The 23,851-nt window shown below is 39.8% G+C and overlaps 1 protein-coding gene across 2 annotated transcripts in view; it reads right to left on the bottom strand.

Moving 5' to 3' along the window:
* Window positions 1-339: 339 nt before the first annotated feature.
* Window positions 340-23,851, bottom strand: part of CHST13 (carbohydrate sulfotransferase 13) — a 33,167-nt gene continuing 9,655 nt past the window's right edge. For both annotated transcript variants that reach the window (XM_039843596.1, XM_039843594.1), the window contains 2 exons: window positions 6,662-6,744; window positions 340-1,923 (listed from right to left, as the gene is read on the bottom strand). In XM_039843596.1, coding sequence (XP_039699530.1) covers window positions 1,078-1,923; window positions 6,662-6,682 — 867 coding nt within the window. In that variant the 5' untranslated portion in view covers window positions 6,683-6,744 and the 3' untranslated portion in view covers window positions 340-1,077. The remainder of the gene's footprint in view (window positions 1,924-6,661; window positions 6,745-23,851) is intronic.

Below are 23,851 nucleotides of genomic sequence, written 5' to 3'. Positions count from 1 at the left end.
GCCCAAGACACAGGGCTTCACTGAGCTGGTTTGGGCTTTAATCTTTGGTCCAGGCAGAATGAAAGGTTAGATTTTCCCCATGTTGTCACTGTTTTCCCCCAACCCACAATTTGCCACTCCTAATATGGTGCACTCCTTACATACCCCACTCCCCCTGTAGCCCCTCACACGTGTGAGCTACTGTGAAGGTAGGCCAGGCCCTCCATCTCTCTTATCTTCATAACTACCTGGCATTCTTAGGACATCTAGCAGCAGGGGAAACTGAAGCTCAGTGAAATGCCCCAAATCAGCCCTACCCACAGAGCAAATGGCAAATTGAAGTAGAGAAACTACAAAATGTCAGAAAGTAACAAAACACATTTATTTCAATAACATGGCTCCCCAGCTCACCAAAGTCCTATAAAACCTGCCATCTTATTGCACCCTGGACTCTGTGGGCACACAGAAACCACCTAGTATCTAGCCAGACTGTGACCAAGGGTGGGGGCAGGGCAAGGCTAGCCACAGGAAAGGTGGCCCTGCTCCGTGACAGGCAGAGTGAAGGCAGCTCACAGCTGGCTCCTGAGCCATGCTCATGGACAAAAATGGCCCCAGCAGGAGTCCAGCATGGGAAGGCTTCTCTCCTCCCCCAGGGCTGTCCTTACCAGAGCAGGTGAGGTAGGGAGGGTACAGGAATGGGCTACAGGCCTCCTTGAGCCGGTATTCTGCTCCGCTGCACCATGGACAGCTTCGAGGACAGCCGACCAAACCAAAAAAGAAAAAGAAAAGTAAAAAAGGCCTCTTTGCAACCTAAAACACTATTATTCAGTCCTCGCCCGTCCAGGGACCCTCAAAAAGCATCTGCCCACTAGGACAGTTAGAGGAAGCAAGCATCAAGTGACAAGCAGGATAGGAGGCAGGCACACGAGTGTACAGCACTTGAGGTGGGCTGTATGTACCCCAACCCGGCCAGGTGTGATGTAGGCCCAGTGCAGTGGTGGAGTCACCGGGGCCCATCAGAAAAACCCATTCTCGGGCTCTCCACGCTTGTGCTGGAAGCCTCCGCAGTGTACCAGGCTCTGAAACGGGACTTGCAGGCTAGTGCAGCCGCAGGTAGGAGGGGACGGAGTAGTTGAAGAGCAGAAAGTCCATCCTGTATAGGTTGAAGAGGCGCCGCTGGTAGAAGGGGCTGATGTCCTGGAAGAGGCGCGCGGCCTGGTCGTGCGTGGCAGCAGCCTTGGCCCGGGCCGGTGGCGAAGGGAAGCGCAGACCCGGCGCGCCCACCAGGCTCAGCACGAACGCCGCGTCTTCTGCCAGCGTCTCGAACTTGCCTACGATGTCATAGCGCAGGCCGCAAGGGTGGCAGAGCGCGTGGGCGCGCTCCCAGTGTTCGTTGAAGGGTTCGTTGCGGCGCGTACGCGGATCCAGCAGGTAGGCTAGGAACTCCGTGAAGCGCACGTCGTGGCCGCGGGCCAGCGATTCGGGGTGTGGGCGCGGACGCAGGCGCCGCACGATGCGCGTGCCATAGCGCCGCTGGAAGGCCGCACTGTAGGGCTGCGAAAACTTGTTGCTGTAGGCCGAGGCCAGGCGCTGGAAGGGCTCGCGCACGAACAGGAAGGCTAGATAGGAGCGCAGGCGCCGGTTGATCTCCGTGGGGCTGAAGTCAGCCAGAGAGGGCAGGCGGCCTGGAGCGTGCACCTCGTGCGCGGGAATGGCTCGCGGGTCCCCGCCGAAGCGGCCGCTCAATGCCAACAGCACACGCTTCCAGTTGGTGCAGGCCACCTTGGGCACGTAGCAATAGAGCAGGCCGTGCGCGTCGTCCACAAGCACATGTCGCAGGTCCTCCGGCCGCAGCAGGCGCCGCCGGCGTGTGTGGCGGCTGCAGGCGCGGTGCAGCAGATCACGCCTCTGCCGGTGCACTTCAGCCAGGGCGGAGAGCGGGCCCTGCGGGCGACAGGGGAATAGGTCAGGGCTGCTGCCCAGCGTGGAGCGGCCAGGGACGTGTGTGAGATAGGGCTCGGCAGCAGGCAGGGGACCTGGACTGAAACCCCAGCGCTGCCACCGATCGCTGTGTGATTTGTGGCCCAGGCGTCTGTCCTGGACCTGGATTTGGGGGATAATGAATCTAACTTAGCAGAGGCATGAGGAAGAATATGACTAGTCACTTGGGCACTCAGAACTGAAGAGGTCCTGTAACGATTAGGACAAAATCACAGTAAACCCGATAAAGAAGTATGACTTCAGAATGCTCACCGCGGGGTGCAACCTGAATATCTGTTTACTAAAAATAGTATAGTACATAAGAATAGTAGCTTTAACTACATATAAATAGAGTTGAAAAATTCAGCCACTTGTAAGCTATTGGGATACTTTTTGTTCAATTAGCTAATTCTGTATTTATGAATTGGTATGTTCCTTTGAGTCTTGATTTTTTTCACCCCCACCACCCAACAAATTCTAATCTCAGTGCTTGGTCAGGCAGGAAGCTTACACTCTTTGAGCCTGTCTCTCCTCTGTGAAATAATAACATCCAGCATTTATCTAGCACTTATTGTGCTATCCCCTTTACAACTCTATGAATTAGGTAATTTTAGGATACATGGGCCCAGCCCTCCCCACCCAACCCTATCCAGCCATACCTACATCCAGGCCAACACCTCCAGCAACCCTCCTACCTCCTCCAAGTCCTCTCTGCCCTAAACAGGGTCTCCACCTCTAAAACTAACCCTCCAATATCCCTGTCTTGCTTCTTGGTGGTTTTTGGTCTAAGAGTTATTAGGAGAAAGTGTTTTTAATTTCTCAAAATTGCATTAAAAGCCTTCAGAATATAATAAAAAAATAAATAAATAAATATTGGTGAGGATGTGGGAAAGTGGAATCTTCACTCATTGCTGGTGAGATATTAAACTCATACAGCTGTCGTTGAAAGCAGTTTGACAGCTCCTCAAAAAAGTAAACATGCTCCAGCAATTCCACTCCTTAGGTATATACCTTAGGTAACTAAAAAACGTAATTTACACAGAAACTTGCACTTAAATGTTCACAGCAACATTATTCATAATAGCCAGAGTGTTCACATCCCAAATGTCCATCAACCGATGAATGGATAAATCGTATGTAGTCTACCCATATAATGGAATATTATTCAGCCATAAAAAGGAATGAAATTCTGATGCATGCCAAAACATGGATGAACCTTGAAAAGATTATGCACATTAAATGAAAGAAGCCAGACACAAAAAACTGCATGTATGAGTCCATTTATATGAAATGTCCAGAATAGATCATAAAGACAGAAAGTAGATTAGTGGTTGCCATGGGCTGGGGTGGGGGGATGGGGCTGGGGAATGTCTGCTAATGGGGACCGGGTTTCTTTTTGGAGTGATGAAAATGTTCTGAAACTAGATGGTGGTGATAGTTGTGTAGTCTTGTAAATATCCTAAAATCACTAAATTGTACACTTTAAAAAGAGTGAAATTTATAGTATATGAGTTATATCTGTTAAAATAAAAAGAGTTTAGAATGTTTCCATTTCAGAGTAGGCTAAAGCAATATCTGAAATGGTGGGACACTATATCCAGTGCCCATGTGAGAATATCTGACATTGGTGGGAGAGGGAAGTGTGAAAATATGTGTATGTGTGCATATATGCCTTTAAAAATATCTCACAGACATCAAAGATACTTAAGTGCAAAAAGTTAAAGTGAAGAACAAGACTTAATATGCCACACTTTGGGTTTTAAAAGGGTAGGGAAGGAAATCTAAAAATTTTTCAAAAAGGATGGGTTATGGAGAGTTTCTCTTTTAGATATATGCTGCAATTGTCACAGAATCAACAAGGCTGAGATTTGCTTCAGAATAATACGAGTCAGGGGGTGAGAGGTCAGGATGAAACAAGATTGGACAGGAGTTGATCATTATTCTGACTGGGTGATGGGAATATGGGCATTGGTTGTACTACATTCTCTTTACTTCTGCATGTATTTGCATTTTTCAAAATAAAAAGTTAAAATAGAGAGATGACATATGTACCTGTAGGTGAGATTTTTAAAAAGTAACATAAACACATCATAGAGCATTAGATGCTACATGCATGCTTAGAACGTGTCTGGAAAGACATGCAGGGAACCGGTCACTTCCAGGGGTACCTGGGGGCCAGTGTGAGAAAGAGCTCTTCACTGTACATACACTCTTTGGGAGTGTCAAATGCCCTATTACGTGCTTACATTACTTTTTCAAAATCTCACTGTGAGGGGGACTGCCAGGTTCAGCCATAGCTGTAGAAGGCCTGAGGGCATTTCCACTCTCTGCGGTACTGTCTCACAGAATTGGCCTCAGGAGCGTAGCTCCATGTGGCTTCCATGAGAGGACTATATCCAGGGGCCCCACAGCCAAGGTCTGCTTTCAGCTTCCAGACAACCCAAGACATTTCTTGTGGCACAGAATGTTGGCCATCGACCCACCTGTCAGTCTCCCTCCTTCCTTGCCAGGAGACGCAAGCTGTGTTAGGCCATGTGCCTGGTCTTAGGGAGGAACCACTCACACCTTCATTAAAGTGATGGGTCCAGTGTTGGGCATGTAGTCTGGCTCTGGCCAAGAACATGTAAGAGGAAGTCTGCTGAATAGCTCCCAAAAATGACTTTCCTTCAGGAGAAAAAGTGAGGGCTCCTGAAGAAAGAAAACTCTTTGTCCCACCCCACCACCTTTTGCTTAGGATGCTGTCCTGTGAGAAGATGTCAGGGCCCTGGCAGTCATCTTGTAGCCATGAAGCAACAGTCTATGACAGAAGCCAACATCCACAGGATGTTGGTAGGCAGAGTGTTGCTACTGTCCATGGGGATGCCAGTCTCTGAGCATCTTGGGGACTACGCACTGACTGTCCTAATGGCTTAATGTACACTCAGTTGGCTTTTCTCTTGTTTGAAGTCCCATGAATACCTACACAGTGAATGCTACCTCCATTTTACAGATGAGAACACTGAGGGTCAGAGGAAATGAGTTGTCTACAGCTCTCCAGTAGGGAAGCTGGGTCTCCAGCTCAGGTTCCTTGGGACTCAGAAGCCAGGGCTATGCCTGATGGTTTGGGGCACATCCGGTAGTGACATTCATCTCTCCTAGGTTGGCTGGACTCAGCTGCCTGGTTCTTTAGCCTGACTCTAGTCCCTATGACCACTGTGATCTTCTCAGGGCCCTTAGCCTTCCTGTGACTTGGTTTCCTCAACTGTAAATAGGGATAACAACAGCCTCACCTTATAGGGTTGCTGTGAGGACTAGGTAAGTTCACAGAACTAGAGAGCTTGGTTCACAGTTAGCACTTGTTGGCCACATTGTTTTTATTACTATTATTTCTCCAGCTGCAAGGTGCTAAACTTCCAGGGCCTTGATACCCCAAAGTCACTGGCTCCTCAGGCTGTGAGAGGGCTGAGCCAGCCCCATCTGCCTCTCAAAAGCCTGTGGAGCTAGTGGAACCTGGGGCCTTGGTGAGAGCCTGGCCTGCCCTTGACTTGCTATGTAGCCCAGGGCAAGCCATTCGCCCTCTCTAAACCAAGGCCAATCTTCCTGCAACCTAAGGGTGTGGACCAGATGAGCTCTACGTGCTCCTCTGGCCTCAGTCCTTGGGGATTCAATGAGCAGCCACTTTCTTAACCCCAGTATGATTATTCTCCCTGGCTTAAAACGCTCCAAGGCTCCCTGTTGCCCTTGCCTCACCTGCTGGGCCACAGCAGGCTACTGCCCACTCCTGGCTCTGCTCGCACACCCTTTTCTGTCCTCTGCTCACCTCCAGGTGCTCAGTCCCTACTGTTTGCTTCTTAACTTCTTCTGTAGATCTTAGCTGCAATGTCTCTTTCTCAGAGAGGGTTCCTCTCCCCCATTTAAACTAGGAGCCTTCTGGTAGAGTTTTCATTTCACTTTGTACTTTCCCTTTAGACATGAATCAGTCACAGGTTAGTGCAGGCGGTGATCATATTATATCTTCCCCCCATGAGACTGTCATCTGCACAAGGGCAGGGACCCAGCTGACCTGCTTATGGCTAGATCCACAGCTTCCTGAGCACAGCTTGCATATGGTAGGTACTCGACACATGCTGCCTGAATGGGTGCCTCTGAGTATGCCTGTTTGGGCGTGTGTGAGCCAGGGGTGTGGCTCTCAGAGTGGTACAACCATGTGTGTTTGGGGCAGTGTGTGGTCCCAGTGGAGCCAACATCAGAAGTGGCATTCATGGATCAGCAAGCCACTTGATGCATTGCCTGAGAACAGGAGAGGCAGGGGCTCCCTATATGTTTACCTATTGCAACTGGTACTAAATTTGGGGGTTCACATAATTACTATCTCCCTACTAGACTTTCAACTCCCTGAGGGTAGGCTCATAGTCTCTTTCACTCCCTTTCATATCTGAAACATGTAGAAAAGTGCCTGGCACAGAGTGGCCTCAGTCTATTGTTGGGTGGATGATGGACAGGTGGGGGCTAGTGGAGATCCCAGCTCTCTCAGCTTGCCCCAAGATTTGCCCTTGTCATCACCAAGCAGTCTCATCTCTGGACAGAGCCTGGATTTGCAGAGGAAGCTTCTCTGTGTCCAATGTGGGTTCCAGTCTCATGACAGCAGGTCGACACTGGGGCCCTCAGGTTCCCATTCTGAAGGTAGAATGAGGGGTTCTAGGATGAGGATCTGTCTACCTACCTCATCCAAGTCATAGAGCATCTGCAGGGGACTCCTCTTCTTCTCACCAAGCCAGCCAGAGCCCAGAGCCCTGTTTTTAGATTCTGTGGGAGCATAAAGAGAGAGGTGTCATCACTGTATCAGATGAACTGACTTTGGTTCTGGGAGAAACTTGGCCAGCTCACCTAGAGCACAGTTAATCTATCTCTGAGACTCAGTTTCTCTCCTGTGTCTTGACTGTCTCAGGTGTGGGGGGCGGGGAGGCCAGGGGAGGTGTTCGGTGGAGAGTAGAGCAGCGCTGACAGAGCCCTTAATCCAACAGGGCAGGATGCTTGGTGTCATTCTTGCCCCCATGCTCTGCCCTCCAGAGTTGAAGGGTGCCAGGCAGGAGTGGACAAGAGGGAAGGTGATTCCCAGCCCATAGCTCTCTGGGAAAGGCCTGATCACCTAACTTCATCCATTCCAATCTGCTCCTATCTTATGTCCCACCTCTGCTAGCCCCATGACTGAGGAGTCCTGAGAGGCTCAACAAGCTATCTGTCCAGCCTCCCCAGATCCTGGGTGTAGGCAGCCAGAAAGGGCTGAGCAAAAGTGGAGGTGGTGCAGCCAAGCTTCAGGCTCTCTGGGGAATGGCTCACAGGTCAAGTGACCCACTGTGAACTCCTACAGCAGCCTGTACTTTCCCTGGCAGTGCACATGCCTCTTTATGGTAAATACAGCTTTAGCTGTCTCACAGACTAGACACCTCTGCTGAAATGCTACCTGTCTGTGTCAATGCCCCATTCTTCAATCTTCCTAGAACTACCCAAAAACTTAGCTTGCTAAGTTTATTCTTTTATTCAAAATGTATTTTAAGGATTATCTTCTTAAACATATTCAGTAATTGTGAATATATTCTTAGTAATACAATCAATATAGATAAGAAAAGTCCAAGACCTTCTTGATCATATTTTTCTTAAATATGACTATACATATTCATAAACTAATAAAGTATATCTTTACAAAATCATCAAAACTGGCAAACCTGTAACTGGGTTAATCAAGAAGAAAATAATGAAGAATCAAATACTAAAAACAGGAGTGGAAGAGGAGACATTAGTACTGGAACTTACAGAAATAAGATTATAAAAGCACAAGATGAACAATTGTACAACAGTAAATTAAATAACCTATATGAAATGGAAAAATTCTTAGAAAGACACAAATTCCTAAAAATGACTCAAGCAAAAATAGAAACTCTAACAAATTTATAACAAAAGAGATTGAATTAGTAATTTAAAAAAATTCCCACAGATATAAAGAAGAAGCCATGTTGAGACAGTAGGAGGAGTGGAGTAATGAAACAGGCTGGTCTCACATCCACAGACGGTGGTTAAGAATCAGGAGGGATATCTTGGCTGTAAAGGTCCTCACTGAAGAGCAAGGGGTCCCAGCCCCACATCAGGCTCTTCAGCCCAGGGTTCCAATGCCAGGAAGAGAAGTCCCCACAAGTTCTGCCTATGAAAACCAGCAGAGATTGTGGCTGAGTGAGACGAGTAACAAGTGTTCCTCTTAAAGGGTCCATGCACAGACTTACTGACAGACTCACTCACTCACTCAGAGCTCCAGCACTGGGACAGCAGCAGAAAAGGTGCCAGGGATATATGGGGAGGAACTGAGTTGTCTAGTTTCAGGGTGAGGGCTGGAGAGGCAGCTTTCTCCCAGACGGAAGTGCTGGCAGAAGCCATTGTTCTTTTGTTGAGCCCTCCCCTCACCCACCATGCATACACAGGCCATATCTGAGTCTCCATCAGTGTAGCTCACTGTATGCCCTGCCCCACCCAACTTGCACACCAGCCCCAACCTCTTGTGGTGGCTGTTGCTCACAAGTATCCAGCTTTGTTCTGTGCTGTGGAATTTCCTAAAATCTCTCAAAGACCCACAAACCCCAAACAAGCAGTAGCTAGCCTCCATCTACCCTATATCTCTTGCTAAGTGGTCCCAAGCCTGGCACTAGTGACAGGCAGCCTGGGTTCCCAGCATAACCTCCCCCAGGCGCCTCCATGCCCAGCACAGGCAGCTACTAACTGAAGATCATTTTGTAGCTTCTAACAGGTGACCTGGGCTAGACACAGACAGTAGCTGACATTGGCCTACAACAGAGACCCTCCCCAGAGGCCTCAGAACTAACAGACCTGGAGGGTGGCTTTAGACCACACCAGAGCATTACCCAATTACCTCCACAAACAACACACCCAAAGAGTGGACTCGGCAGGCACCAGAGCCCTGCTAAATTGAATCTCACTCTGTGGGGTAGCCCCTGAACAACAACTTGTCTGCTGTATTCATGGCCAGTACTCACACCAGTCAGCTTGAGGGTCAATCCCACTCACTGACATTATAGCAACAGTCAAGGCTCAAGTACAACAGAAGGGCACATACAACCTACACAAGAGACACACCTGAAGCGTCTGACTCAGGTGAACCAGGAAACTGTGCCACTGGGCCCTAGGAGATAACTACTACATAGGCCATTCTGCCAAGACTAGAAGATATAGCAGATCTACATAACACATAGAAATAAACCTGGAGAGGCAGCCAAAATGGGGAGACAAAGAAACATGTCCCAAATGAAAGAACAGACCAAACTCCAGAAGAATAGCTAAATGAAATAAATGGAGACAAACAATCTACCAAATGCAGAGTCTAAAACATTGGTTATAAGGATGCTCAATGAACTTAGAGGAAGAGTAGATGAACTGAGTGAGAATTTCAGCAAAGAGATTAAAAACAAACAAAAAGAGATAGGAAACATAAGAAAGAAACAGTAAAAATGAAGAATACACTAACTAAAATGAAGAATACATTAGAAGGAATCAACAGTAGATTTGATGAAGCAGAAGACTGAATCATCAATTTGACAGAGAAGGTATCAGAAAACGCCCAATCAGAATGAGAACAAGAAAAAAGAATTTTTAAAATGTGGATAGTTTAAGAGACCTCTGGGACAACATCAGGCACATCAACATTCACATTATAGGGGTACCAGAAGGAGAAGAGAAAGCAAGGAGTTGAAACCCGATTTGAAGAAATAATGACAGAAAACTTCCCTAGACTGGCGAAAGAACTAGACATACAAATCCAAGAAGTGCAGAGAGTTCCAAATAAGGAAAACTCAAAGAGGACCATGCCAAGATACATCGTAATTAAAATGTCAAAGTTTAAGGACAAAGAGAGACTCTTAAAAGCAGCAAGAGAGAAGCAGTTGGTTACCTATAAGGGAGCTCCTGTAAGACTGTTAGTTGATTTCTCAACAGAAACTTTGCAGGCCAGAAGAGATTGGCACAAAACACTCAATGTGATAAAAACCAAGTCCCTACAACCAAGATTACTCTACCCATTTTTTTCCTAAAACAAACAAACAAACAAACAAACAAACAAACAAACACAGAAAAACACACAAACACATGGAGGCTAAATAACATGCTACTAAACAATGAATGAGTTAACAATGAGATCAAGGGAGAAATCAGAAGATACCTTGAGACAAATGAAAATGAAAACACAATGTCCCAAAATCTATGGGACACAGCAAAAGCAGTTCTAAGAGGGAAATTCATAGTAATAGAGGCCAACCTCAAGAAACAAGAAATCTCAAATAAATAATTAACCTTATACATAAAGGAATTAGAAAAAGAACAAACAAAGCCCAAAGTAAGTAGAAGGAAGGAAATAATAAATATCAGAGTGGAAATAAGTGAAATAGAGCCTAAAAAAAAACAATACAAAAGATCATTGAAACTAAGAGCTGGTTCTTTGAAAAGATAAACAAAACTGATAAACCTTTAACCAGACTCATCAAGAAAAAAAGAGATGACCCAAATAAATAAAATCAGAAATGAAAGAGAAGAAGCAATAACTGACACCACAGAAATACAAAGGATTATAAGAAAATACTATGAGCAATTATATGCCAACAAATTGGACAATCTAAAAGAAATGGATAAATTCCTAGAAACATACCATCTTCCAAGACTGAATCAAGAAGAAACAGAAAATCTAAATGGACTGATTACTACTAACAAAATCAAATAAGTAATCAAAAAACTCCCAACAAACAAATATCCTGGACCAAATGGCTTCTCAGGTGAATTTTACCGAACATTCAGAGAAGAAGTAACACTAATCTTTCTCAAACTATTCCAAAAATTTCAAGAAGAGAGAAGGCTTCCAAGCTCATTTTATAAGGCCAACGTTATCCTGGTTCCAATATCGGAGAAAGACACTACATAAAAAGAAAAGTATAGGCCAATATTCCTTATGAACATAGATGCACAAATCCTCAACACAATATTAGCAAACTGAATTCAGTAATACATTAAAAAGATCATACACCATGATCAAATGGGAATTATTCCTGGGATGCAAGGTTGGTTCAATATTTGCAAATCAATTAACGTGATACACCATATTAACAAACTGAAAGATAAAAATCATGTGATCATATCAATAGATGCAGAAAAAGCATTGACAAAATCCAGTGTTCATTTATGATAAAAACTCTCAGCAAAATGGAAACAGAGGGAACATACCTCAATATAATAAAGGCTATATATGACATTCCCACAGATAACATCATACTCAGTGAAAACCTAAAAACTTTTTCCTTAAGATCAAGAACAAGACAAGGACATCCACTTTCACCACTTTTATTCAACACAGTATTAGAAGCTTTAGTCACAGTAATCAGACAAGAAAAAGAAATAAAAGTTGTCCAAATTCAAAAGGAAGAAATAAAACTCATTATTTTCAGATGACATGACACTATACATAGAAAATTCTAAAGATTCTGCCAAAAAACTGTTAGAACTGATAAATTCGGTAAAGTAGCAGGATACAAAATTAATATGCAGAAATCAGTTGTATTTTTATACACCAATAATGAACTATCAGAAAGAGAAAATAAGAAAACCAATCCCATTTAGGATTGTATCAAAAAAATACCTAGGAATAAATTTAACCGAGAAGGTAAAAGACCTGTACTAAGAAAACTATGAGACAATGAAGAAAGAAATTGAAGAAGATAGAAATCAATGGAAGCATATACCATGCTAATAGATGGGAAGAATTAACATCATTAAAATGCCCACACTACCCAAAACAATCTATAGATTCAGTACAATCCCTATCAAAATACCAATGGCATTTTTCACAAAGACTAGAAAAATTGATCCTAAAATTTATATGGAACACAGAAATATCAAACAGCCAAAGTAATCTTGAAAAAAAAGAACAAAGTTGGAGGTATTATGATACTTGATATCAAATTATACTACAAGGCAATAGTAATCGAAACAGCATGGTACTGACATAAAAACAGGCACATAGATAAATGGAACAGAATAGAGAACCCAGAGGTAAATCCACACCTATATGGTTAATTAATCTATGACAAAGGAGGCAAGAATATACGATGGGGTAAACAGTCTCTTCAATAAGTGGGGAACTGAACAGACACATGCAAAAGAAAGAAATTGGATCACCTTCTTACACCATACACACATAAAAAAAAACTCGAAATGGATTAAACTCTTAAATATAAGGCCTGAAACCATAAAACTCCTAGAAGAAAATACAGGCAGTAGACTCTTTGACATAGCAATTAATAATATCTTTCTAGATGTGGCTCTTCAGGCAAGGGAAACAAAAGAAAAACAAATGGGACTACATCAAACTAAAGTATTTTTGCACAGCAAAAGAAACCATCAACAAAATGAAAAGACAATCTATTAAAATGGGAGAAGATATTCACTTATGATACATCCAATAAGGGGTTAATGTTCAAAATATATAAGGAACTCATACAACTTAACAACAAATAAACAAACAATTTTATTGAAAAATGGGCAGAGGACCTGAACAGACACTTCTCCCAAGAAAACATACAAATGGCCAACAAATATTTGAAAAGATTCTCAACATTGCTAGCTATCAGGGAAATGCAAATCAAGATCGCAATGAGATACCATCTCACACCTGTTAGAATAGTTATAATCAACAGGACAAGTAATAACAAATGTTGGAGAGGATGCGGAGAAAAAGGAATCCTTATACACTGCTGATGGGACTGCAAATTGGTATAGCCACTATGGAAAACAGTATGGAGTTTCCTCAAAAATCTGAGAATTGATCTACCATATGATCCAGCAATCCCTCTACTGGATATTTACTCTGAAGACTTGAAAACTCCTATCTGAAAAAGATATTTGCACACCAATGTTCATAGCAGCATTATTCACAGAGGCCAGGATATGGAAGCAACTGAAATGTCCTAGGATAGATGATTGGCTAAAGAAGCTGTGGTACATATATACAATGGAATATTATCAGCCATAAGAAGAGATGAAATACTGTCATTTGCAACAACATGGATGAACCTCGAGATAATCATACTAATTGAAATAAGCCAGACAGAAAAAGTTGAAAATCACATGATATCACTTATATGTAGGATATAAATCTAAAAGCAACAAATCAACAAGACAAACAGACAGACACTCATGGACATGGACTGTTGACTAGTGGTTACCAGAGGGTAGGAGGTGGGAGAGGAGAGGGTAGGTAGACATGATTAAGGCGGTCAAATATGGAGGGGTAGAAGGAGGGTGAAGGGGGTAAAGGGGATCAAATATATGGTAGCTGAAAGAAACTGGACTTTGGGTGGTAAACACACAATAGAATATACAGATGTCAAATTATAACGTACACCTGAAAATTTTATAATTGTATTAACCAATGTTTCCCCAATAAACTTAATTTTTAAAAAGTTAAAAAAGATTTTTTAAAATAAATGTAAACTGTAATTGAAAAAATTTAAAATTTCCACAAAGAAAAGCCCTGGATCAGGTGGCTTCACTGGTGAATTTCACCAAATATTTAAAAATCAACATCAATCTCTTCCAAACTATTCAAAAACAAACAAACAAAAATCAGAAAGTGAAAGAACACTTTCTAACTCTTTATATGAGCCCTGTATTGTTACTCATATGAAAACCAAAGACATCACAAGAAAACTACAGATCAATATCTCTTATGAATATAGATGCAAAACTCTCAACAAAATACTAGCAAATCAAATCCAATAAATAAAAAGGGTTATACACAATGACCATGTTAAGATTTATTCCAGGAGTGCAAGGTTGGTTCAACCTACAAAATTAATCCAGATACTACACCATAGTACCAGAATAAAGAAAAAACATCCATATGATCATCAAAAGATGCCGAAAAAACACTGCACAAAATCTAATACTCTTTTATGATGAAAACGCTAAACAAACTAGGAATCAAAGGGAACTTTATTAAACTGAGAAAGGCCATCTAGGAAAAACCCACTGCTTATATATTTAATGGTGATAGACTTGATGCTTTCCCTCTAAGATCAGGAACAAGACAGGAATGCCCACTCTCACCAGTTCTATTCAACAGTGAACTGGAGGTTCTAGCCATTGTAATTAGGCAGAAAAAGAAATAAAAATCATCGAGGATGGAAAAGAAGTAAAACTATGTCTGCTCATAACCAACATGATTTGATATAAATATAGAAAACCCTACAGAATTCACAAACTATTAGAACTAATAAATGAGTTCAGCTAGGTTATAGAATACATGATTAATATACAACAATTTCATTTCTAAATACTAGTAATGAATAATCCAAATGTGAAATTTCAAAAACAATTCCACTTACAATATCATCAAAAAGAATAAAATCATAGGGAATAAATTTAACAAAAAAAGTGTAAGACGTCACTGAAAACTACAAGATATCACTAAAAGAAATTAAAGACCTGAACGAATGGAAAGATTTTCTGTGTTTAGTAGATTTAATATTGTTAAGGTGGCAGTATTCCCCAAGCTGATCTACAGATTCTATGCAATCCCCATCAAAATCCCAGCTACCTTTTTTTTTTTTTGGCAGAAATTGATAACTGATCATTAAATTTATGTGGAAATTCAGGGATTCGGGAAAATTAAAATAATCTTGAAAAGGAACAAACTTAAAGGATTCATACTTCCCAATTTCATAACTTACTACAAAACTACAGTAACCATGGCTGTGTGGTGCTGGGATAAGAGAGACATGTAAATCAGTGAAATATAATTCAGAATTCAGAAACAAACCCTTACATTTATGTTCAGTTGACTTTTGATTAGGGTGTCAAGACAGTTCAATAGAGAAAGAATAGTCTTTCAAAGATTATGCTGAGAAAACTTGATATCCACATGCAAAAGAATGAAATTGGACCTCTACCTCAAATCATATACAAAAACTAACTCAAAATGGATCATAGACCTGAATGTAAGAGCTAAAACTATGAGACTCTTAGTGAAAATGTAAACATAAATCTCCATGACCTTAGAGTCATCAATGATTTCTTAGGTATGACACCAAAAGAACAAGCAACAAAATAATAACATAAATAAACTGGACTACAGTCAATAGGCACTTAATGATGGAGATACAATCTCAGAAATGTGTCATTAGGCGATTTCATCATTGTGCAAATATCATAGTGTACACTTACACAAACCTAGACAGTATAGGCTACTACACACCTAGCCTATTGTTCCTAAGCTACAAGCTGTACAACATGTTACTGTACAAAATAAAATGAGATTAAGTCAAGCACAAAGAGAAATGATGCAATCAAGAGATGTAGTAAACACAAGATGTATGAGGCTGCTGCCAGTGTAACGCAGAATATTGTTTTATACCAAACTTTTTTTATAAGTAGAAAACCACACTTAAGATATTGATTAAAAGCATAGTATAGTAAATACATAAACCAGTAACAGTCATTTATCATTTTCAAGTATTATGTACTACACATAATTGTGTGTGCTATGCTTTTATACAACTAGCAGCACAATAGGTTTGTTTATACCAGTATCACCAAAACACACGAGTAATACATTGTGCTATGATGTTATGACAGCTACAATGTCACTAGGCAATAAAAATTTTTCAGCTCCATTATAATTATATAGGACTACCATTGTTATGCAAGGCATAACTGTACATCAACATTAAAAACTTTTGTGTTTCAAAGGACACCATCAAGAAGGTGAAAACAAAATCCACCAACTAGGAGAAAATATTTTTAAATCATATATCTGATAAGGAATTAGTATCCATAATATATAAAGAATACCTACAACTAAACAATAAAAGACATAACGCAATGTTTTAAATGGGCAAAAGATATGAATAGACATTTCTCCAAAAAATATACACATTGCTAACAGCAAATGAAAAGATGCTCAACATCAGTAGTCATTAAGGAAATCTAAATCAGAACCTCAAGGACATATGACTTCTCACCCACTAGGATGGCTGTAATAAAAAAAAAGCCAGACATTAATAAGTGTTAGAGAGGATGTGGAGAAACTAGAACCCTCATATATTGATGGTGTGAATGTAAAAGAAAGCAGCTGCTATGGAACATAGTTTGGCAGGTCCTTAAAACCTAAGCATACTAGCTTCTGGGAAGATGGTGGATGAGGAAGAACCAGGAATCTGTCTTCCCAGCTAGACAATAATCATACTGGCAGAATCTATTTGACGTAATTATTTTGAAATTCTGGAGTCTATTCAAGGCTTGGTGGAAGGGAAGGAATGGATAGTAAATTATAGTTAATTTCACTCAATTTCAGCTCTTATCACAGTGGAAAGTACCCATTCCCCAACCCCAGCCACATGACAGGCAGCTGTGCATATGTTTCTGGAGCAGTTTACATGCAGCGTGTGGGATGGGAGCCAGAGTGGGCATGAAGGACCCAGTTCTCCTAATACTGAATATCTGTGCTCCAATCACTGATTGCTCATTCTGAAAATATAGATCCAGACAAGGGAAGGCAACTATTGTTCTTGCACTCTACCCCCATTGTTGAAATCCCCTTCAACTCCAGCCAGAGTGACTTACAAGGGACTTAAAGGACTAACTCCCTTTCATCTCCCCTTTTGTTTTTCTCTTTTTCCCTTTTTGAAGCCAAAATTAAACAGTATAATGTTAAACAGAACTGTGTATATGGGGAAAATTAGCAAGTGACCGTGCATGTCCAGGGAAAAGCTCAGAAAACAAAACAACAACCACAAAACCTTACATTTACACCTCAGGCTTACCGTAGGCACAGAGATAGCCTACAACAATCAGAAAAACAAAACCAGTAAAAACAGAAGCAAAAAACAACTATTGCTTGGGAAGGGGAAGAATCTGATTTCCAGAGTTACCACATTATTAGATTCAAATGTCCAGTGTTTAACAAAAGAAACATGAGCTATATATAGAAATGAGAAAATATGGCCGATTCAAATGAAACAAACAAACGAACAAAGCAGGAACTGTCCCGAAAAAATATCTGACAAAATTCTGAAAAAACTATCTTAAAGATCCTTTAAGAACTAAAGGAAGATGTGGAGAATGTCAAGAAAATGACGTTAAACAAAATGGAAATATCAACAAAGAGAGTACATTTAAAAAGAAACAAACAAGAAATTCTTGAGTTAAAAATACAATAACTGAAATGAAAATTTCACTAGCGAGATTCAAAAGCAGATTTGAGCAGTCAGAAGAAAGAATCAGAGAACTTTAAGAGAGAACTAAAGGAATTATTGAGTCTGAGGAACAGATATACAAAAGGTTAAGTAAAAGTAAATAAAGCCTAAAAAAAAATGCCATAGGTGACAGAAGCTTTGTTTATCCCTCTTGTGACTACATCAAAGTTGTGACAGAAACATGGAGCAAACAGCAAGTAAAGTCTTCTGGGACCTAAATGAGCAGAAGCACTACAACTAGGGAGGGAAATAAGAAATCACCCTGCAATGGTAGAAGGTAGGAGGGAGCGAAAATCAAGGCTCCCTGGTCCGAGTGGCTGAGTGGGAGAGACGCTGTGGCAGCTGCAGATGCCTCTTAAAGGGGCTGTGTCGGCAAGCAGACTTTCATGGTGAGGACCTGTTCACTCTGAGCCCCAGAGCCTGGCCAGCAGCACGGGGGTCACCAGGGACTTATAGAGGGACACTGAGTTGTCGGAGCAAGGGCTAGACATGAGGCTTTCTCCAAGGCAGAAGTGCTGGCAGTGTCCATTGTTCATCTCTTGAGCCCTTCCTCTCCCAGTGTGCAGGCTCAGCGCCACCATAGCTGAGGCATCATCTAACTGGATAACAGAGGTGCTCCACTGAAGGATTCCCTGAAACTCTGCCTTCCCCAACTCATGGCCCCACCCAAGCCACATACAGTTGTGTCCTCAGTGAGTCGATGTTTCTTGACGAGCTCCAAGACTCACACTGGTGGTGGCTGACCTCAGTTTCTGGCATGGCCTCTTGAGGCAACTATAAGCACAGCTTCTGTGGGTTGCTTGCTGAATCTTAACAGATAGCCCCGGAAGGTCACAGGCTGGGGCTAAACTTGGCCTACAGCTGAACCCCTCTCAGGACTGTGTCACTGGACACTTACTGCACAGATCCATGCTAACAAAACCGGGAGACTTAGGAGCTTTGCTTAGTACATAGAAACAGACACAGAAAGGCAGCCAAAATGGGAAGACAAAGAAGCAGAAACTATATAAGAGGACAGAACAGAGATCCAGGAATAATGGAGTCAAGCAATCTAACAGATACAGAGTTGAAAACATTGTTATTAAGATGCTCAATGAATTTAGGGGAAGTATAGATGAACTCAGTGATAACTTTAACAAAGAGATAAAAAACATAAAAATGGAAATGAAAATTATAAAAGGGAACCAGTCCAAAATGAAGAACATATTATCTGAGGTGAAGAATATATTAGATGGAATAAATAGAGTGGATAAAAAGAAGATTGAACCACTGCTAAAGAGGATGGGGAAGCCAAGAACACTCAACCAGAACAGCAACAAAAAGGAAGCCAAGATTATAATAATAATTTAAGGAGCCTATGGGACACAATTAAAGGTAAAAACGTCCATGTCTTAGGAAAACAAGGAAAACAAGATGTTGACGAGCTATTTGAAGAAATAATGATGGAAAATTTCCCTCACTTGGAGAAGGAAATAGACATAACCCCAGGAAGCTCAGAGAGTTCCAAAAACGATGAACCTAAAGAGGACCACACCAAGACACATTATAATTTGGATAACAAAGGTTAAATACAAAGGGAGAATCTTAAAAGCAGCAACAGAAAAGCAGCAAGAAAAGTTACCTATAGTTAGTTACCTATAAAGGAGCACCCATAAGACTAGCACCTGATTTCTCAAAAGAAACTATGCAGGACAGAAGGGCTTGACACAAAATATTCAACATGGTGAAAACCCAGGATCTGCAACCAAGAATACTTTATCCGGCAAAGCTATCATTTAGAGCTGAAGGACAGATAAAGAGCTTCTCAGACAAAAGTAAGCTAGAGGAATTTATCAACACCAAGCCAGTATTACAGGAAATGTTGGAGGGACTTCTTTAAGAAGAAAAATTATGCATCAAAAACATGAATAAAGAATAGTAATAACTACATTCCTATCAACAAGTACCTCAAAAGGAAAAGAATTAAGTGCTCCAACCAAAAGATAGAGTAACTGAATGGATAAGAAAACAAGATCTCTACATATGCTGCCTACAAGAGACTCAGTTCAGATTAAAAGATACACACAGACTAAAAGGAAGGGATGGAAAAAGATATTGCCTTGATGGACCTAGAGGCTATTGAGCTGAATGAAATAAGTCAGACAGAGAAAGACAAATATCGCATGATTTCACGTACATGTGAAATCTAAAGAACAAAATAAACAACAACAAAAAAAAGTAGAAATAAACTCATAGATACAGAGAATATTTTGAGGGCTACCAGACAGTAGGATTGTTGGGAGGATGGCAAAAAGGGCAAAGGGATTAAGAAATACAAATGGATAATTACAAAATAGACATGGAGATATAAAGTGTAGCATAAGAAAAATAGTTAATAATGTAATACATATGTAAGGGAGAAGAGGGTTACTAGATTTAGTGGGGTGATTACTTTGTGAGTTATATAGATCTCTAATCACTATGCTATACAACTGAAACTAATATATTAGTGTATGCCAACTATAATTGAAAAAAAAAAAACCTCATTGAATTGTACAATGTAAATACAAGCAACTAATTGTCTATATTTCAATAAAGCCGGGGAAAAAAAATAAAGCCTAAGGGATGTGTGGACAACATCAAGTGGACCACACATGCAAAAGGAGAAGAGAGAGAGAGGATTAGAGAAAATATCTGAAGACATAATGGCTGAAAACTCCCCAAATTTCATGAAAGACATGAATAAAACGTCTAAAAAGTTCAAGGATCTCCAAGTTAATTGAACTCAAAACCACACCAAGACACATTATAATCAAACTTTCAAAAAACAAAAGAGAATCTCGAAAGCAGCAAGAGACAAAGCAGCAAGAGACAAGTGACTCATCACAAATAAGGGATCCTCAATAAGATTATGAGCAGATTTCACATCGGAAACTTTGGAGACCAGAAGACAGTGGGCTGATATATTCAAAGTGCTCAAATAAAAGTGTCAACCAAGAATCCTATATCTGGCAAAACTGTCCTTCAAAAGCGAGAGAGAAATTAAGACATTCCCAGACAAACAAAAGTTGATGGAGTATGTCACTATTTTACCTGCCCTGCAAGAAATGCTCAGCAGAGTCCTGCAGGGTGAAATGAAAGGACACTAGACAGTTACTTGAAGCCATACAGAGAAATAAAGATCTCAATAAAGGCAAATACATGGGCAATTATAAGAGCTAGTATTATTGTAACAATGGTTTATAACTGCACTTTTTTGTTCTCTATATGATTTAAGAGACTAATATGTTTAAAGAAAAAAATTGTTAATCTAAACACTAGTACTATGGTAACTCCAAATCTTGTTTTATACACAATTTAAGAGACTAATGCATTTAAAAGAATTGTTAATTTACACATTCAGGCACACAATGTAAAAAGATGTAATTAAGTAACATCAACAACAAACTGTAGAGGAGCAGAGTTTTTGTATGTTATTGAGGTTAAACTGGCATAAATTCAAATTAGAGCCTTATGATTTTAGGGTCTTAAATGTAATCTCTACGGTAATCACAAAGAAGATAGTTATAGAATATACACAAAAGGAAATGACAAATAAATTGAAATATTTCACTGTAAAAAATGGACTAAAAAAGTAGAGAGTAATATAAGAAATAAGGGACAAAAAAAAAAAGCCATAAGGCATACAGAAAACAAACAGGAAAATGACAGACTTCTTCCTTATCAGTAATTACTTTAGGTGTAAATGGATTAAACTCTCCAATCAAAAATAGAAATTGGCAGAATAGATAAAAACACAAAACCCAGTTCTATATGTTGTCTACAAGAGATTCAGTTGAGGTCCAGTGACACAAATTGAAAGTGAAAGGATGAAAAAAGAGATTCCATGTGAATAGTAACCAAAAGAGAGCAAGGGTGGTTACACCGACATCAGACAAATAGATGTTAAATTTAAAGATTCCAAGACACAAAGAACAACATTATATATTAATAAAAGTTTTGACACAGCAAGAGATAGAATAAATATAAACATTTGCTTACCTAATGGCAGACTACCGAAATACATGAAGCAAAACTGACAGAATGGAAGGGAGAAATTAACAGTTCTACAATAATAGTTGGAGACTTCAGTACACCAATCATAACTGATAGAGCACCAGACAGAAATGAGTAAGGAAATAGAGGACTTAGTCAACACAACAGACCACCTGTACGATGTGTGTCATATAAGATATCATCTCTGACCAAAAGGGGATAAAGTTAGAAATCAATAATAGAAGAAAAACTGGAAAATTCACAAATTTATGGAAATTGGATCAAAGAAGAAATTACAAAAGAAATTGAAAATAGAGAAAAATGAAAATGAAAATATGACATACCAAAACTTATGGAATATAGCAAAGTGCTAATGGGGAAATTTATAGCTATAAATGCTTACATTAAAAAACAGGAAATAAATGAACAATCTAATTTTACAACTTAAGGAACTACAAAAAGAAAAAAAACTCAAAGTGAACAAAAAGAAGGAAATAATAAAGATTAGAGCAGAGGTAAATAAAATAGAAAATAGAAAAATAGAGAAAATTAATGAAACCAAAAGTTGCTCTTCAAAAAGATCAACAAAATTGACAAACCATCAGCTAGATGGAGTAAGAATAAAAGAAGATTCAAATTACTAAAATCATAAATGTAAGTGAGGTTGTTACTACTGACTCTGCAGAAATAAAAAGGATTATGAGCACTGTGACCAATTTTATGTCAACAAACTGGATAATCTAAATAAAACAGACCAATTTCTAGAAACACAAAAACATACCAAGACTAAATCACAAAGAAATAGAAAACCAAAATAGACCTATAACTAGTAAGGAGATTGAATCAGTTAAAAAAAAATCTCCTGACAAAGAAAAGCCCTAGACCTGATGGGTTCACTGGTGAATTCTATCAAACATTTAGAGAAGAAGTAATACTAGTCCTCAAACTTCTACAACAATTAAAGAGGAGGGAACACTTCCTAACTCATTCTATGAGGCCAGTATAACCCTGGTTTTAAAAGCCAGACAAAGGCACTACAAGAAAACTAAAAACCCAAATCCCTTATGAATATTGATGTAAAAATCCTCCATGAAATATTAGAAAACCAAATTTGACAGCATATTAAAAAAAAATTTACACTATGACCAAGTGGGATTTATTCCTGGCTTGTAAAGATGGTTCTACATATGAAAATCAATCAATGTAGTATACCACTTAATAGAATAAAGGGAAAATGAACACAAGTTCATCTCAATTTTCAATTGAAGCCCCAAAACACTGATGAAATATAACACCCTTTCTTGATAAAAACTCTTAAAAAACAATGAATAAAAGAAAACTACTTTAACATAATAAAAGTCATATATAAAAAACATCATAATCAATGGTGAAAGACCGACAGCTTTTCTAAGATCAGAAAATGGTAAGGATGCCCACTTTCATCACTTCTATTCAACACAGTACTGGGAATTCTAGTCAGAGTAATTAGGCAAGAAAAAGAAACAAAAGATATCCAAACTGGAAAGGCAGTAGTAAGGTGAACTCTGTTTGCAGATGATATGATCTTACGTGTGGAAAACCCTAAAGATTCCACACACAGAAAATGTGAGAACTAATACATGAGTTCACCAAAGTTGCAGGATACAAATCAACACATAAAAATTAGTTACATTTCTATATACAATGAACCATCTGAAAAGGAAATTACAAAAACAATTACATTTACGACAGCATCAAAAAGAATACTTAGAAATAAACATAACCAAGGAGGTGAAAGACTAGTACAATGAAAACTACAAAACATTTCTGAAAGAAATTGAAGAGATGCAAATGGAAACATACTCTATGTTCATAGATTAGAATACTTAATATTGTTAAATATCAATGTTACCAAAATGATAGAGATTCAGTGAAATCGCTATCAATATCCCAATGACATTTTGTACACAGATAGAAAAACCCATCTTAAAATTCATATGGAATCTCAAAGGACCCCTAAATAGCCCAAAGAAAAAACATAAAATTAGAGTACTCATGCTTCCTGATTACTTACTACAAAGCTACAGTGAACAAAGGAGTGTGGTACTGGCAAAAAGACAGACATACACACCAATGGAATAGAATAGAGAGCCTAGAAGTAAAGCCTCACATATATATGATTTTCAACAAGTGTGCCAAGACCATACCATGGAATAAGGACAATTCTTTTTAACAAATGGTGCTGAGAAAACTGGATATCCAAATGCAAAAGAATAAAGTTGGACTCTTACCTAACACCATACACAAAAAATAACTCAAAATGGATCAAAGACCTAAATATAAGACCTAAAACGATAGTTCTCTTAGAAGAAAACATAGTTGTCCTTCATGACATTGGATATGGAAATGATTTCTTGGCTATGACATCAAAGGCACAGGTAATAAAAGAAAAAATAGATAAGTTGGGCTTCATGAAAATTAAAACATTTTGTGCATCAGAAGACATTATCCACATAGTAAAAAGATAGCCCACAGAATGAGAGAAAATATTTGCAAATCATGTATCTGATCAGGAATATATAGAGAACTCTTAAAAATTATCAATTTAAAAACAAACAAAC

This window comes from Pteropus medius, unplaced genomic scaffold (assembly GCF_902729225.1).
Source record: "Pteropus medius unplaced genomic scaffold, Ma_sr-lr_union100, whole genome shotgun sequence".
NCBI classification, from domain to species: Eukaryota; Metazoa; Chordata; class Mammalia; order Chiroptera; family Pteropodidae; genus Pteropus; species Pteropus medius.
Note: the sequence above shows the minus strand (reverse complement) of the source record. Positions and strands in the feature narration are given on the sequence as shown.